The sequence below is a fragment of the Myxine glutinosa genome, chromosome 1 (genome assembly GCF_964187855.1).
Source record: "Myxine glutinosa chromosome 1, kmMyxGlut1.1, whole genome shotgun sequence".
NCBI classification, from domain to species: Eukaryota; Metazoa; Chordata; class Myxini; order Myxiniformes; family Myxinidae; genus Myxine; species Myxine glutinosa.
In genome coordinates, this window is record NC_136261.1 from 202,675,570 (window position 1) to 202,694,471 (window position 18,902).

The 18,902-nt window shown below is 43.9% G+C and overlaps 1 protein-coding gene across 7 annotated transcripts in view; it reads left to right on the plus strand.

Moving 5' to 3' along the window:
* The window catches only part of LOC137433361 (cell adhesion molecule 2), a 372,982-nt gene that overhangs the window by 134,054 nt on the left and 220,026 nt on the right, over nt 1-18,902 (plus strand). For all 7 annotated transcript variants that reach the window (XM_068125694.2, XM_068125699.2, XM_068125705.2 and 4 more), the window contains exon 2: nt 8,661-8,807. In XM_068125694.2, coding sequence (XP_067981795.1) covers nt 8,661-8,807 — 147 coding nt within the window. The remainder of the gene's footprint in view (nt 1-8,660; nt 8,808-18,902) is intronic.

Consider the following 18,902-nt stretch of genomic DNA (forward strand, 5'->3'; position numbering starts at 1 on the left):
AACTGAGTGGCGTGGTGATGAGGAGGGGAGTGTCGTTGAAGCTGAAGGGAAAGGTGTATGCTGCATGTGTGAGACGTGTTATGATTTATGGGAGCGAGACATGGGTAATGAACGTAGAGCAGCAACGAAGGCTGGAAAGGGTGGAAATGCGAATCGTTCGGTGGATGTGCAGAGTATTGTTGAGAGAGAGGAAGACAAATGATGAATTGCGAAAGATGATGGAAATAGGGCCTGTGATTGATGCTGAGAAGAGGGACAGGTTGAGATGGTTTGGTCATGTGTTGAGGAAGGATGAAAGTGACTGGTTGAGAAGAGTGATGGAAATGAATGTAGAAGGAAGTAGAGGACGGGGAAGACCGAGAAAGACTTGGCTAAAGATGGTGGAAGAAGAAATGCGGGCAAGGGGGTTAACAAGGAGAGATTCAGAAAATAGGGCAAAATGGAGAAGATTGTCATGGGGACCGCAAGGCTAACCCCCGCTCTAGCAGGGAAAATGGCCTTTAAAATGCATGTTGTTGTTGTTGTGTTGTTTAGGCTCTGACATCATCCCACGACATCTCCATGTCTGCTCCTTTCAGCGAGTCCCATCTTACCAGTCCTTGTGCCAATCAAATGCCGGACCAATCATTGGTCTTCGAGGCGTGGCCTCACGAACCTGCCTGTGCCTGTGTGCTCACCAAGTCGGTGTTATCAGCGATAGTGCTCAATGTCTTGTTTCCAGTTGGTTTTTATTTAGCGTTACTAATTATGGTGTTGATTGCTTGGCTTGTCTATGGTGTGTATTGCGATGTCATAAGGAACACAGAAAAAGATTACAGAGGAAATTACATACAGGGGATTAACTTAGCCATAAACCCTCTCTAATTAACAAACCCTAGCCCTCTCATGGGGACGAAGACACAATCTCTTCCACGACATACGGTCTACACATTTTTCCTACTTCTGATATATCAAGGTATCTTCTTCTTCACGGCAGTCGGAGCACACTAATCTGTACACTCTTCCTGGGTCTCAGGAAATCATTGTCTACCCGCTACAAACGCAACACAGCCCCCCCCCCTCTCCCGGAACCGTAGCCCCCGCAAGGTTCACTGCAGGCGTTACTGTTCCAGTCTTAACACTTACCGACTCCCACTTAATTAGCCTATGAAATAAATCAGGAGGGCTATGGGAAGCGAGCCGTAGCTACTTACCTATTCTCCTCAACATTCTACCCCTTAAGCAACAATTTACATTTCAAATATTTACCAAACTTGGAGTCTTTGCTCCTAACTCCTGGGGCAGGAAGAGAATGTCAACACAAAAAAAGAAAGAAAAAAAGATGACCATAATCACAAAACATAACCAAAAATTCAAAATTCAAAAACGTTTGTACAACCTCAGACCACGTCTCCCAACCCAACAATGCCACAATACCCAACATTACTTGTGGGGCCATCCCAATGTACCCCAACTTTCCACGGGCCCTGTCCTGCTGTTACAGGTCAGTGACATGGCTCGGTGGATTTCTCCCCCATTCATACACACAAATCCCATAACCATCCACACACATTCCAATAATCATCAAAAAACACGTATTTCACCCCCTGCAGGACCATGGCATAGGATGTCATTACATGTGTGTGTGTTTCTATTTGGCAGCGGGGAGTTACGGTAAAAGCAAGATGGTGGGGGCGCTTCAGGTTGTGGTGCCAGCAGTCCAAAAACAAGTCGCCCGACTTGCGACTTCTTCACCCCCTCACCTCCTCACCCCCTCTTAACTCTTGGCCCCGTGACAGCGTCCCGCTGGGGAGGTCTCCACACGAGGCTTCATCGCCTCAGGCTTTCACACAGCTTCACGGGTCACCGAGGTCTCCATACCGCAGGATGCCCAAACAGACCCCACCGCCGAGGGGTTCCCAATTTCCAGACACCACTGGATGCCAGGGGGCAATTACCGCAGAGGGGGCCGCAGTCACCGCTCCTCCAGAGCTTGATCCGTACCTGCGGACACACACACCTTCCCCACCCACAAAATCCACAAAAACATTTCCTTCCCCGCTGCCATTCAATTCTCAACCACATACAGTGGTGCATTCAGAAAGTATTCAGACCCCTTCACTTTTTTCACATTTTGTTATGTTGCAGCCTTATGCTGAAATCGTTTAAATTCATTTTTCCCTCATCAATCTCCACTCAATACCCCATAATGACAAAGAGAAAACAGGATTTTAGAAAGTTTTGCAAATTTATAAAACTAGGGCATGCCCGTACTATATCTATATCTAAAATTATATCCCCCCCCTCTATTTACATGAAATGGTTTGGTCCAAAGCGAACGGCTTGCGAGTACGGTGACAATCCCCCCCCTCTATTTACATGAAATGGTTTGGTCCAAAGCGAACGGCTTGCGAGTACGGTGACAATCCCCCCCCTCTATTTACATGAAATGGTTTGGTCCAAAGCGAACAGCTTGCAGAGTTTGGTAAAGAAATCGCCATAGCGTGCACAAAGCGCAGGAAAGCGAAAGAATCGCAAATTAGTTTTAAAACATAGTTTAACGCCAACATAGCGCCAACATAGTTTGCAAACGTGAAATAAATGAATACGCTCTCAAATGTGCCATCCGAGGCAGAGTGTGTTCGCCACGTTCGGCACACGCGATAGCTCGCTGCTCTCTGATTGGTTGAATCGTTTTTTGGACATAGCTCGGTAAGTAATTGTCCGATTAATATGAAACCTTGAAAAGGCACATCCTCGGGTCCCCAGCAATATACCTGGCAAGTTTAAAGTATATCGGACCCGTGGTTGTCGAGAAACAGCGGTCACAGACAAACAAACAAACACACAGAGATTACTGGAATTATAGATAGACTAGGGCATGCCCGTACTATATATATGCCCGTACTATATATCTATCTAAAATTATATCCCCCCCCTCTATTTACATGAAATGGTTTGGTCCATTCGCAACGCCAAAGCGAACGGCGAACGGCTTGCGAGTACAGTGACAATCCCCCCCCTCTATTTACATGAATGGTTTGGTCCATTCGCAACGACCACAGAACCCCCCCCTCTATTTACATGAAATGGTTCGGTCCAAAGCGAACGGCTTCCGGAGTTTGGTAAAGAAATCGCCATCGCGTACACAAACGCGCAGGAAAGCGAATGAATCGCAAATTCGTTTTTATTAGTTTTAAAACATCGTTTAACGCCAACATAGCGCCAACATAGTTTGCAAACGTGAAATAAATGAATACGCTCTCAAATGTGCCATCCGAGGCAGAGTGTGTCCGCCACGTTCGGCACACGCGCTAGTTCGCTGCTCTCTGATTGGTTGAATCGTTTTTTGGACATCGCTCGGTAAGTAATTGTCCGATTAATATGAAACCTTGAAAAGGCACATCCTCGGGTCCCCAGCAATATACCTGGCAAGTTAAAAGTATATCGGACCCGTGGTTGTCGAGAAACAGCGGTCACAGACAAACACACAGACAGACACACACACACACACACAGAGATTGCTGGAATTATAGATAGATAAAAAAAACTTAAATATCACATTTGCATAAGTATTCATACCCTTTGCTATGACACTTGAAATTTAGCTCAGGTGCCTCCCAATTCTCTTGATCATCTTTGAGATGTTTCTACACCTTGATTGGAGTCCACCTGTGGTAAATTCAATTGATTGGACATGATTTGGAAAGGCACACACCTGTCAATATAAGGTCTCACAGCTGACAATGCATATCAGAGCAAAAACCAAGCCATGAGGTCGATGGAACTGCCTGCAGAGCTCAGAGACAGGATTGTGTCGAGGCACAAATCTGGGGAAGCCTACAAAAAATTCTGCTGCATTGAAGGTTCCCAAGAGCACAGTGGCCTCCATAATTCTTAAATGGAAGAAGTTTGGAACAACCAGGACTCTTCCTAGAGCTGGCCGCCCGGCCAAACTGAGCAATCGGGGGAGAAGGGCTTTGGTTATAGAGGTGACAAAGAACCCGATGGTCACTCTGGTTGAGCTCCAGAGATCCTGTGTGGAGATGGGAGAATCTTACAGAAGGACAACCATCACTGCAACACTCCACCGATGTGGGCTTTATGGCAGAGTGGCCAGACGGAAGCCTCTCCTCAGTGAAAGACACGTGAAAGCCCACATAATCTTGTTTCTCACAGTCTGAGAGTCCTTTAGGTGCTTTTTTGCAAACTCCAAGCGGGCTTTCATGTGTGAGAAAGAGAAATGGGAGGCACTTGAGCTAAATTTCAAGTGTCATAGCAAAGGGTATGAATACTTATGTCAATGTGATATTTCAGTTTTTTCTTTTTAATAAATTTGCAAAACTTTCTAAAATCCCGTTTTGTCTTTGTCATTATGGGATATTGAGTGTAGATTGATTAGGGAAAAAATGAATTTAAACGATTTCAGCATAAGGCCGCAACATAACAAAATGTGAAAAAAGTGAAGGGGTCTGAATACTTTCTGAATGCACTGTATGCATATGTATTCTATGCATGACCATATATTTTAACTTACAAACTCCAAACTTGGGGTGCAAATACAACTTTGCATGGGGGGTAACATAGGCGATGTGGCCACGTCCTCATGTGGGGTTCGGGGGTGGTGTAAATTCTCTATGTAAATGTGTACCATTTTGCGTCAACTGGTGGTGGTGGCAGAGTGTATTACAATTTCCTTTTGTACCTGAGCAACGCTGAGGTTAAGGAGCTCTTCGCGTGAGTGCATTTGTCCTCCTACCCTCACCCTCCCTCCCCCTTCCTTCCCTCACCTCCCCTCCACCTCCTCATTCACCTCCCCCCTACCCCTGGGAAATGCTTAGTACTTCAGCTGATATATATATTTATGTCGAACGAGGAATCGAACCCAGGAACCATACCCGTGCTCTGCCATCATCGGCGTGTAATTTTCCCACATATGTCAATTAATTAGTTATAATCCTGTTAATTTATTTAATAGATAAATATATTTGCCTTTTCGTTGACGTGCAGCCATGTGTACACACCAAACTATCCATCCTCGATAACTCTTTTGGAATTGTACTTCAGATCGAACGTCCTTTTCTGTCACGGTGATGATGGGCTGTCGAGAAATTGATCCAGCGCGGAACTTGTATATTCGACACAGATTGCAACTTCTTTCTTGATGTACTGCATACCAAAAATGGCGAGTCTTATATGTGTCACGATTGAATCGCTATGTGTGACCAATAGGAACACACAAATACAGTGGAAATTACTGAGGTTTGCCGAACTTTTATTGATTTATTTTTATTTTTACACGAGTGCCTTTGGCAGTTACTCAACCGGGAATCAGGAGTTTGGCAACCCTGGGTGTATTTTTGTTTGACAAATTAAACTTTCATTCATCCATTGCGATTTGGTGAACAGCAAGAGCAAACATAGCATTTTGGTTTTAGAACTGGGATGCCTGCGTTTTTCTTTTCGTATGACCATGCATTACCTCACCTATAAGGCCAAGGTGGATGTCCATATTGCTATGACAAGTTTTCTAGGATTTGCCTGACCTTGTATTTTGGTATTTGTGCTAACATACAGTCACATGAAAAAGTAATAACACCCCATGTAAAGTTTTGACTTTTTCAACATATTTCAACATACAGCTATTTGATCTTCATTTCAACAATATTGATAGATAAAGGTGATATAATATAACAAATATCATGAAACATTTACATTGTGTAGTCCATTGTATAATTTAAATAAACATAGATGCAAATTTCGCATGTGGGAAAAGTAAGTACACCCCTACATTTATCACTACTTCAAATACCTAAAATTAGAATCAGGTGCACCAGCTCAGGTGCAAATGATTAGAACATTGTTAGAGAGGATCTTGGAGGAACCTGTCTTATTTAAACCTCAGACATTTAGTTTGGTTTGCTCTTTGTTGTTGAAGTGTGCGGCGTCACCATGCCTAGATCAAAAGAGGTCTCCGAGGCCTTCAGAAAGAAGGTTATAGATGCCGACGAGTCTGGGAAGGGATTTAGGAAGATCTCCAAACAATTTGAAATCAATAATTCGACTGTCCGGAAGATCATCATCAAGTGGAGAAGATTCCAAACAACTGCCAACTTGTTCAGGCCAGGCCACCCCAGCAAGTTGAGCCTGAGAGCAGACCGCAAGATGCTGAAAGAAGTCTCAAAGAACCCCAGAATGTCATCACGGGACCTACAGGTAGCTCTTGCCACTGTTGATGTCAAAGTGCACGAGTCTACCATTAGAAAGAGGCTGCACAAATTTGATCTACATGGGAGGTGTGCTAGGAGGAAACCTTTGCTGTCCAGAAAGAACATCAGGGCAAGACTAAAGTTTGCCAATGAACACCTGGGCAAAGACCAGCACTTCTGGAACAATGTGCTCTGGACAGATGAGTCAAAGGTAGATCTATTTGGCCACAGTACCAGAAGACATGTTTGGCAAAAACCAAAGACAGCATTTAACCACAAGAACCTGATACCAACTGTAAAGCATGGTGGTGGAAATATTATGGTTTGGGGCAGCTTTGCTGCATCAGGGCCTGGGCAGCTCACCATCAGAGAAACCACTATGAATTCTTCATTGTACCAGAGGGTGCTTGAGGATAATGTGAGGCCATCTGTCGGAAAGTTCAAGTGGACCTTGCAACATGACAATGACCCGAAACATACCAGTAAATCCACCAAGGAATGGCTGAAAAGAAAGAAATGGAGGGTTCTGGAATGGCCAAGTCAAAGCCCGGATCTAAATCCCATCGAGATGTTGTGGGGGGATTTGAAACGAGCTGTGCATGCAAGAAACCCCTCAAACATCGCACAGCTGAAAGAATTCTGCATGGAGGAGTGGGCAAAAATTTCTCCCAGTCGATGTCAGAGACTGGTAGACAGTTATAAGAAACGCCTTCTTGAGGTTGTCTCTGCCAAAGGGGGCAATACCACCTATTAGAGCCAAGGGTCTACTTACTTTTTCCACATGCGAAATTTGCAATTATGTTTATTTACATTATACAATGGACTACAAAAAGTAAATGTTTCATGATATTTGTTATATTATATCATCTTTATCTGTCAATATTGTTGAAATGAAGATGAAATAGCTGTATGTTGAAATATGTTGAAAAAGTCAAAACTTTACATTGGGTGTACTTACTTTTTCACGTGACTGTATGTGTGTGGCTTTGTTAAAATGATTATATATTTCCCCTTTTTGTGTAAAAAGGTATTTCTTCATGAGATAAACAGTGCTGACCAGGACTGGTACTTGCATGAACTTGACACAATCCATGAACCATTGCACACTGCCCCTCTGGGTGGTGGTACATGGTAATGTTCTGTGAAGCGCTCTTTCTCTCTTCTCTCTGTTCCTCTTTCTCGCTCTCATTCTAACTATCTAATTGGATGACCTTTGGACACAACCAATGTTGTGGACCCACTGTTTGGAGAACTTCTGAGGTTGACGGGTTAAACCTCGATGATGAATAGCACCGCGATTATGATCTGGATGGTAATTGAATCAGACTTGTATGCTCGAGGAATTATTGAGATTTCTCTCTCTCCCTCTCTCTCTCTCTCTCCCTCCCCCCTTCTCTTTGCCATCCTTCTCTCTCTCCCTCTCCCTCCCTCCCTCTCTCTCTCTCTGAAGGAATTCTTCAGATCGCTCTAGAATCTATGGTACATTTTGACGAGGCATTTCCCGCTAAGCTATCTTTTTATTAGTGGTAAAAACACTATATTATTTCTGCTTTTAGCTTCTCTCTCTCTGTCTGCCTGATGGGATGACCTTAGGACACAACTAAGGTGGTGCACCCATCTGGGATTGAACGGTTGAAACCTCAATGATGGATTCCTCCCAGCTGATGGTCTGAATGACTATTGAATAATGCAGAAGGGACTGCTTCGATATCTTCCTCTCTCTGTTTTCCTCGCTCTCTTTGTCTTTGTCTCTCTATCTCTGTCTCTGTCTCTCTCTCTCTCCTAAAAAGGGTGAAAGCAACAAATCATTCCAGGGTCATCTAGTGATGACATGCTTGCTAATATGGTGTTTTGTTGGAATATTGGAATTATTTGGATTGTGTTGTGGGAGTGCAAGTCTGTTTCTAATTTTGTTTGTCTCGGTGTATTTTGTGTTGTCTTTGAGATAAAGATGAAAGGCTATCGTAAACTGAAAGAAATCAGAAGATGTCTTTCTTTCTTTCTTTCTTTGTCTTCGCTCTCTCTTCTCTCCTCTCACTTCTCTCTCACCTCTCTCTTTCTCTTCTCTCTTTCCATATATCCCCTTTGAGGTTTTTGAAAATATTTCAAGACCCCACTTATCCTTTGCCCCCTTTGCTGTCTGTAGACCCCTTGCCTATCACTCTCCTCTCTTCAGAAAACATATGCGAATGCCAGTTGGACAATTTCCATGATTCTGTTTGCATCTCTTGTTCACTTGTACTTTCTCTTTCTCCCTTTGCCTCAGTGCTTGCTCTCCTTTCCCTCTCTCTGCATCTTTCATGACATGTCATTCCCCACTGTGTGGGTGAGAGCCAAGAAGCTTTCAATGAAATGGCATCCAAAATACAGAACCCCTGCATGCTTTCCTTGCAAACCCACTCCTTTTATTCGCACTTGGCGCAATTCTCACCTGCCTTATCCTGGTCTCTGTTCATCCCTCTTGTCCCACAGTGAATGGACAAGAGCCATCCAGCAGTAATGTGACAGCGGTGCTGGGGGAGCTGGCGATGCTTAGATGTGAAGTGCAAAATGCTGACGAGTCATCAATCCAGTGGTCAAACCCTGCACGGCAAACACTGTTCTTTGATGAGAAAAAAGGTGAGGTTTAATGTCGACATGGTTGGTGGTAAATGTGGTTTAAGTTGAGGTCCCAGATGCAAGGAGTGGGTCATGAGTAGGTTGGACTGCGCCAAAAAGAAATTGTTGTGCGAGAAATTCAATTCACATTAAATTGCTCAATCTTGATAAACCTAATTTTCTTTCTCTTAAAGCATTATACATGCTATAAAGGTAAGCAAATTGTGGAGTGTGGCCTTGGCTGTGGCGCTTAGTAGTGTTATGCTGTAACATGAAAAAGTATTATCTGAAATTCCAAGTAATTTGCTGTCTTAGGATTCCTAAAGATCCTGAAATAAATCACTCGAATTGCAGGGTTTTTTATTTCTTCATGAGACCCACGTTGGCAATTTGAGTCACATACCATTAACAAGTCTTGAGTCAAGTTGCGAATCGTTAAAATTCAAATTGAGATTGTCACTTAGTCGAGTCGTAAAGCCCCCCTGAACAGTGCGCGGCACAAGTTAACATGCTGTCGTATACGCTGTATTGAAATACAGAAGCATGTTGTACTTTAAGGCATTGCTCTCACTTGTGTGCTTGGCTTTTCTCTCCCACTCTATCCGGTTTGACCTCCGGCCTTGCCACTTCCATTGCTAGAATTTGACTTCTGCTTAGTTGTTATGATGGTTGAATCCAAAGACCGCACTAACACTCAAAAACTTGGGACCTATCTGGGAACCAATAGGATCACAAAGAATAGTCAGGTTCACTATGTTTTTTCGTTCAAATTTTTTGGATATTACGAAAACTATACATTTTTGGAATATTCAGAGCATGAGGAATCCAAAAATTAATGCTGGCATTTGCGTAGACACCTTTGCGAAAATGACACTCAGGACAGTGATGAAGATCTGTAAAAGCATATTCCTGAACGGTATAGACCTAGTAGATCCTGTGTATAGGACTTGTAGTTCAATCTGATACTAACAAGGCTGATTTTTTGCTTTATAAACCCATACCTATAACTTCAAAGGACTTGCAATATCATGTATTATGTAATAGTTATATCACAAATATAAAGACAATAGTTTTCAATTACCTTTGTTTGTTGCTTTTCTATCATCCTGAGCACTATTTTGAGGCCTTTATTGGATTCCTTGACCCAGAAAACATAGGATTAGCATATTTAATTAAGTTTCTCGGTTGACTAGAAGCCGAGATAGCGCAAAATATGTATTTTATGGCGGCCATTTTGAAAATGCAAAATGGCGGCCAGCCAGGTGTCTGTGCAAATGCCAACATTGATTTTCGGATTCTCCATGCTCTGATTCCAAAAATGTACTGATTTGCTAATCTCCCAAAATTTTGAACGAAATGATATTTGTTAACATAGTGAACCTGACCACAAGCACGAGGGTTTCACAATTGGTTCATCCAACCACTCAACATCAGATTCACAAGTCAGTGCCTAAATACGATTCCACAATTTGTTATATTCGTGCGTGTTTTCTTCATTTGATTAACAACGGTGAAACTTGTAAAACATACAGAGCTTCTCATCTGCTCATAATTTAAATGGCTGCTGATGCTTTTATTGAATGCCTCCATTTTATAGGCCTTGCTATTTTCTGAACATCTTTATTTTGAACAAATTATGTGTTGACTTCTACTTTTGTTTATTTAACTGACAGTCAGCATGAAGGTACGAGAGCTGCCCCCCAACCCAATAGAGCCCCCCCCCCCCTCTCCCAATACATGTAATCTGCTGCACTCCTTGGTGGGCTTGTTCTAGCAATATTATAGGCTGCACATACTGTGCTTTATCCTTTGGGAAGCAGTGCAAATTATGTGCAGCGTTCAAAATATTCTCGCAACAAGAGAATCGACAGTCCAAGAAACGCAAAGTTTTATTTGGTTATTTTTCAATACATAACCTAATTATATGTCACAAAGGAAGTTTCTGTAATCGATCGATGTCCAATCAGGGGTCAGTCAATTGTTCCCCAAGCTTGATGTATTTATTAACACTAGGGCATGCCCGTACGTGGGTGCAATGCCCGTACGTGGGTACGTGGGTACGTGGGTGCGAGTACGGTGACAATCCCCCCCTCCCCTCTATTTACATGAAATGGTTTGGTCCATGAAATGTTTTGGTCCATTCGCAACGCCAAAGCGAACGGCGAACGGCTTGCGAGTACAGTGACAATCCCCCCCCCTCTATTTACATGAAATGGTTTGGTCCATTCGCAACGACCACAGAACCCCCCCCTCTATTTACATGAAATGGTTTGGTCCATTCGCAACGCCAAAGCGAACGGCGAACGGCTAAATCGCCATAGCTCGGTAACTACTTGTCCGATTAATTTCAAACCTTGAAAAGGCACATCCTCGGGTCCCCAGCAATATACCTGGCAAGTTTAAAGTATATCGGACCCGTGGTTGTCGAGAAACAGCGGTCACAGACAAACATACATACATACATACATACATACATACAAACATACAAACATACACACAGAGATTACTGGAATTATAGATAGATGAAACACATAAAGCACCATCCCCCCATAACTTCTCCCTCGGTCCACTCCACCTAGAAATTGCTCATTATTACTAGAAAGTTCCACTTACCTGAACACGTGCAATTTTACTATAGCCGATAACATCTAATTTTAGCATTACACTTGTTACCTCTGCCACCAAAGGTGGATGGAGGTTATGTTTTTACCCCTGTGTGTCTGTCTGTTTGTCTCTTTGTGAACAAGATATCTCAAAAAGTTGTGGACGGATTCGGACGAAATTTTGCAGAGAGGTAGCGTATGTGACGAGGAAGAAATGATTAGATTTTGGTGAAGATCCGGATCCGGCTACTATAATTTTAAAAGTGATTCTTCACCATTGGGACATAGGGCCAAAAACGATACATAGCAGGATATCTCAAAAAGCGATGGACGGATTTGGACGAAACTTGGTGGACATGTTGGGTGTGTGACAAGGACTATTCAATTCGATTTTGGTGAAGATCTGAATATGGATTCGGATGTGAGAATTATTTAATTCTTAAAGTGATTCTTCACCATTGAGTGATTGGGCGAAAAGCGATATATAACATATTTTAACTAGAACACCACTCAGTAGAGCGCATACTCCCGCCATGGGTCAAGTTGGAATAGTACGATTTCACAAAAGTTTGAGGGAGTAGTTCAGTGACAACACAAGACAAGACAACACAAGACAGACACTGCACAGATATATATTTAGAATATATAGAAGATAATGTTAAAAAAAAACAAGGCAATTTCACTTACATTTTCGGATTCAGCGTTCAATTCTATATAAGTGAATGTATTTTGAGGCGTGTGTGACTTCAAATATAACTAGGGCATTGCCCGTACTATATGTATATCTAAAATTATATCCCCCCCCTCTATTTACATGAAATGGTTTGGTCCAAAGCGAACGGCTTGCGAGTACGGTGACAATCCCCCCCCCCTCTATTTACATGCAATGGTTTGGTCCAAAGCGAACGGCTTCCGGAGTTTGGTAAAGAAATCGCCATCGCGTGCACAAACGCGCAGGAAAGCGAATGAATCGCAAATTCGGTTTTATTAGTTTTAAAACATAGTTTAACGCCAACATAGTTTGCAAACGTGAAATAAATGAATACGCTCTCAAATGTGCCATCCGAGGCAGAGTGTGTCCTCCACGTTCGGCACACGCGATCGTTCGCTGCTCTCTGATTGGTTGAATCGTTTTTTGGACATAGCTCGGTAAGTAATTGTCCGATTAATATGAAACCTTGAAAAGGCACATCCTCGGGTCCCCAGCAATATACCTGGCAAGTTAAAAGTATATCGGACCCGTGGTTGTCGAGAAACAGCGGTCACAGACAAACAGACGTACAAACGTACAGACGTACAAACAGAGATTACTGGAATTATAGATAGATTATAAGCCACGAAAAACGTTCGTTTCATTCCTTAGGGATACAACATGTAAAACTGGCCCAAACGTGAAAACAAAACTCGCTCATTTTAAGTCGTACAAGCTAATGCGACCACTCATTATTCTGGGAAGAATCCCGTGCACATGCTGGTCACACTTATAAGTCACGTAAGTCTTTATATAACATATATAACATATTTTAACTAGAACGCCACTCAGTAGAGCGCATACTCCCGCCGTGGGTTTAGTTGGAATAATACGTTTTGTTTGACATCCCCTCTCCCTAAAACAATAATTGAAAAAGAAAGTAAGCCCTAACTGGCAGATAATTTATTTTGAGATATCTCGGAATTAGAGGAGAAAAACATCATTTAAGAATAAGAATAAAAGCTTTAATGCAGTAAAACAGAAAAAATCTTTCCCAAAAAAATTTCCAAAAAATATTCCTGGATCCGGGATAATATCCTGAGCTTCACCAAAAACTAATCAATTCTTCCTTATCCCAAGGGCAATCATCCCACCAACTTTCATCAAAATCCGTTCAGAACTTTTCTAGATATCTTGTTCACAAACACATGAACATACGAACACACACACACACACACACGGACGGACACGATCGAATGCGTTACTCCCTGGCGGGAGTAATAAACCTGAAAATCGCAGAGCCAGAACCAGAATTATTTATTTGGTCCGGGAAGCCCATGCGAGGTTTCTTCTTCTTCAGCCTCTCACAACCCTGGGTGAATATGCGATCTTTTTAAAAAACGTTGGAATTTTGCCAAATCTGTTTTAATTCGTTCGTTAATATACCTCAGCCATTGACAAATCTGGAAGTAAGTCTTTATAAGTTCATCAAATACTGACACCGTGAATGACATTCGCTGAGCTAAATGTTGATATCTCTTCTGAGGTAAAAAAAAAACAAAAAACAAAAAAACAAGTTTTAAAGCATTATACGTATCAAACGATACATCTATCTATAATTCCAGTAATCTCTGTGTGTATGTTTGTATGTTTGTATGTCTGTGACCGCTGTTTCTCGACAACCACGGGTCCGATATACTTTAAACTTGCCAGGTATATTGCTGGGGACCCGAGGATGTGCCTTTTCAAGGTTTCATATTAATCGGACAAGTAGTTACCGAGCTATGTCCAAAAAACGATTCAACCAATCAGAGAGCAGCGAGCTATCACGTGTGCCGAACGTGCGAACTCTGCGTGCGAACGTGCGTGTGCTGAACTCTGCCTCGGACGGCACATTTGAGAGCGTATTCATTTATTTCACGTTGGCAAACTATGTTGCCGCTATGTTGGCGTTAAACGATGTTTTAAAACTAATTAAAACTAATTTGCGATTCTTTCGCTTTCCTGCGCGTTTGTGCACGCTATGGCGATTTCTTTACCAAACTCCGCAAGCCGTTCGCTTTGGACCAAACCATTTCATGTAAATAGAGGGGGGGGGGGGGGTTGTCACCGTACTCGCAAGCCGTTCGCTTTGGACCAAACCATTTCATGTAAATAGAGGGGGGGGGATTGTCACCGTACTCGCAAGCCGTTCGCTTTGGACCAAACCATTTCATGTAAATAGAGGGGGGGGGGGGATATAATATTAGATATAGATATAGTACGGGCATGCCCTAGTTTTATAAAACGACGAAACCTAATACACACTTTGGTGGTTTTAAAATGACAGAATATGTCTTTATTAGAAAAAAAAAAAAATACACCGCTCTAACGCATAACCACGAGTTTAAACTACATTTACAACAAATATGAAAACTGTTTTCATATCACAAGGTTAAATCTATATATATATAAAACACAGTTTGTGTGTGTGTGTGTGTGTGTGTGTGTGCGTGTGTGTGCGTGTGTGTGTGTGTGTGTGTGTGTAATGTTACCGGTAGACTCCTAAACGGAGAGGCTCACGTACTTGATATTTGGCACAGACATGGCCATTGAGCCCGGGACGAACATGGCCGACATAAAAATTGATTTCATAATATTTTTAAACCATATTTTTACCTCAGCGCATTTCAGCGAGGACTTTATGCACGGAATCTGACCGGTCGCAGAGCAGCGCGCTGATTCGCTCAGAGCGATCACGTGATGTTCCTTGCCGCCATTAACTCAGTTACGTGTTCGCACGTATTTCAGAGCGAAAAGCAATTGCCTTTTTTCACATTTGAGCGAGGAACATTGCCATTCACACCACAGAGGTTTTTTTCCCTTTCATCTTCAGATCCATATTTTTTGCCATAATGTTGCGCATTATGGCTCTCTCGAGCTCGAGTTAGCCAATCACCTGGGAGCATGAGGCCACGTTGGCCACGCCCACGACAGGACGCAGAGTTGCAATCGATCGCTCAGAGCGATCACGTGATGTTCCTTGCCACGCGATTGCGTTTTTTCACATTTGAGCGAGGAACATTGCCATTCACAGCACATAGGTTTTTTCCCCTTTCATCTTCAGATCCATATTTTTTGCCATAACGTAGCGCATTATGGCTCTCTCGAGCTCGAGTTAGCCAATCACCTGGGAGCATGAGGCCACATTGGCCACGCCCACGACAGGACGCAGAGGCAGAGTTGCAATCGATCGCTCAGAACGATCACGTGATGTTCCTTGCCGCGCGATTGCGTTTTTTCACATTTGAGCGACGAACATTGCCATTCACACCACATAGGTTTTTTCCCTTTCATCTTTAGATCCATATTTTTTGCCATAACGAAGCGCATTATGGCTCTCTCGAGCTCGAGTTAGCCAATCACCTGGGAGCATGAGGCCACGTTGGCCACGCCCACGACAGGACGCAGAGTTGCAATCGATCGCTCAGAGCGATCACGTGATGTTCCTTGCCGCGCAATTGCGTTTTTTCACATTTGAGCGACGAACATTGCCATTCACACCACATAGGTTTTTTCCCCTTTCATCTTCAGATCCATATTTTTTGCCATAACGTAGCGCATTATGGCTCTCTCGAGCTCGAGTTAGCCAATCACCTGGGACTGGGAGCATGAGGCCACGTTGGCCATGCCCATGACACGACGCAGAGTATCAATCGTGCGTTTGCGTCGTTTCTTACCACGTGTAAACGTGGTATTTTGTCTACGAGTATTTTGAATTTGGTATTTTGAATTTGTCTACAAGTGAGTGACTGGAAGACTGACTGTGATAAAGGCAATGGCACCGAAGAAAAGAAATTTGTCACGTTCAACCTCCCGAGCCAGGAAAATCGCTGATCGGAGACTCCATTAAGCCGATGAAGGTACTTTTCACCATCGACAAGCCAATCAAGAACGTGTCTCTAGATTCAGACAGCGAGAGACAGAAGATGAGACAGAGGCACGTCTAAACGCCAATCAACAATGTCTGGCGAGGGCCAGACAGCGAGAGACAGAAGATGAGACAGAGGCACGTCTAAAACGCCAATCAACAATGTCTGGCGAGGGCCAGACAGCGAGAGACAGAAGATGAGACAGAGGCACGTCTGAACGCTAATCAACAATGTCTGGCGAGGGCCAGACAGCGAGAGACAGAAGATGAGACAGAGGCACGTCTAAACGCCAATCAACAATGTCTGGCGAGGGCCAGACAGCGAGAGACAGAAGATGAGACAGAGGCACGTCTGAACGCCAATCAACAATGTCTGGCGAGGGCCAGACAGCGAGAGACAGAAGATGAGACAGAGGCACGTCTGAACGCTAATCAACAACGTGTGGCGAGGGCCAGACAGCGAGAGACAGAAGATGAGACAGAGGCACGTCTGAACGCTAATCAACAACGTGTGGCGAGGGCCAGACAGCGAGAGACAGAAGATGAGACAGAGGCACGTCTGAACGCTAATCAACAACGTGTGGCGAGGGCCAGACAGCGAGAGACCGAAGATGAGACAGAGGCACGTCTAAACGCCAATCAACAAAGTGTAGCGAGGGCCAGACAGCAGGAGACAGAAGAACAGCGCCAAAAACGACTCAACGACTCAACAACCATCAGGCAGACGGCAGCCGGCCATTGCATGGGAGAAGGCTGCATTCAGTTACAATCCGAACACTGACTACTCCTCAAACGTTGATATTGGCTCCATGTCGTTCACCTGTCAGTTTTGCCATGCCTTGAAATGGAAGGGAGAAACACCAGGAATGTGTTGCAGGGGAGGCAATGGCCTTTTGCCTTCTCTCCAATCTCCACCGGAACCTTTGAAAGAACTACTTCAATCAACTACGACTCAATCCAGACACTTCCTGAAGGAAATCCGTTATTACAACTCTTCGTTCCAAATGACTTCGTTTGGAGCAGATTGCGTCATCACTGAGCAAGGATTCATGCCTACATTCAAGGTGCAAGGCCAGGTATACCACCTCATTGGCTCTATCCACCCTCAACCAGGTGAGCAACCGAAATTTTTACAAATCTATTTTATGGGTGACCACCGAGAATAAGCTGCCCTCCCCCTCCCCCTTCCCCCTCCCACTCCCCCCCCCCTCCCCCCTCTTCTCCCCTCCCCCCCTCTTCTCCCCTCCCCCCCTCTTCTCCCCTCCCCCCCTCTTCTCCCCTCCCCCCCTCTTCTCCCCTCCCCCCTCTTCTCCCCTCCCCCCCTCTTCTCCCCTCCCCCCCTCTTCTCCCCTCCCCCCCTCTTCTCCCCTCCCCCCCCTCTTCTCCCCTCCCCCCCTCTTCTCCCCTCCCCCCCTCTTCTCCCCTCCCCCCCTCTTCTCCCCTCCCCCCCTCTTCTCCCTCCCCCCCTCTTCTCCCCTCTTCTCCCCTCCCCCCCTCTTCTCCCCTCTTCTCCCCTCCCCCCCTCTTCTCCCTCTTCTCCCCTCCCCCCCTCTTCTCCCCTCTTCTCCCCTCCCCCCCTCTTCTCCCCTCCCCCCCTCTCCTCCCCCTCCCCCCCGTTCCCCTCCCCTCCCCTTCCCCCTCCCCGCCCCTTCCCCGCCCGGCAATGCCGGGTACTTCTGCTAGTATAGAATATATAGAAGATAATGTTAAAAAAAAAAATGAGCACTATCTTCCAATGGTAAAAAATCCTTCAAAAAATTCCTGGATCGGGAATAATATCCTGAGCTTCACCAAAAACTAATCAATTCTTCCTTATCCCAAGGGAAATCATCCCACCAACTTTCATCCAAATCCGTTCAGAACTTTTGCAGATATCTTGTTCACGAACACACACACACACACACACACACACACACACACACACACACACACACACACACACACACACACACACACACACACACACGGACATGAGTGAATGCATGAATCCCTGGCGGGAGTAATAAACCTGAAGATCGCAGAGCCAGAATTATTTTTTGGTCTGGGAAGCCCATGCGAGGTTTCTTCTTCTTCAGCCTCTCACAACCCTGGGTGAATATGCGATCTTTAAAAAAAAAAAGTTCGAATTTTGCCACATCTGTTTTATTCATTTGTTAATATACCTCAGCCATTGACAAATCTGGAATTATAATTTTATTTGAGGTTCAAATTAACCCGGGAGATTGTGTCAAACGATGCCTGCAAGTCTGTACATGTGATAAATAAATTAATCGTCCAGAGTCGAAGACTCTTCTTCTTCACGCAATAACAACTTCCAGCTTCCAGACCGTACATCTAATCATCTTCAAATTTTGCACACTTGTTACACTTCATGACTTCTACTGCAGGATTAAGTTTCACGTCGATCAATTTCACGTCGATCAATGAAGTGGTTCAAGAGATATAAATGTTTTTATTATTTGCGTTTTATTAATGATATCTGCAAAACCACGTGACCTATCGCAAATTCCAAAAGGGAATTTTAGTAGACTGATATGCTGAACAGATTTGTGAAGTTTCCCCTCGATTGGATCACAAATGAGGGAGGAGCTAGGTTTTAAATGTTTGTGCTTTAAAACGTCATAACACTGAAACCATGTGATGCATAACGTCATGCTCGCTGACCTTTTTGTTCGTCATGGGTATGCGATTCTGCCTGCAAAGTTTGGCCTCGATCTGTTCAGTCGTTTTGGAGAAAATTGGATTTTAGTGTTTTTCACGCAAAACAATATGGCGGCCGAACCACGTGACCTGTGACATCATAATTACCATTAAAATATTCTGCAGTCCCAGTCCCTCCTATGGTAAAAATTTGCTCTCAATTGGTCCAATTATTGCAGAGAAAATGGTTTTTAAAGGAAAACAGAAAAAAA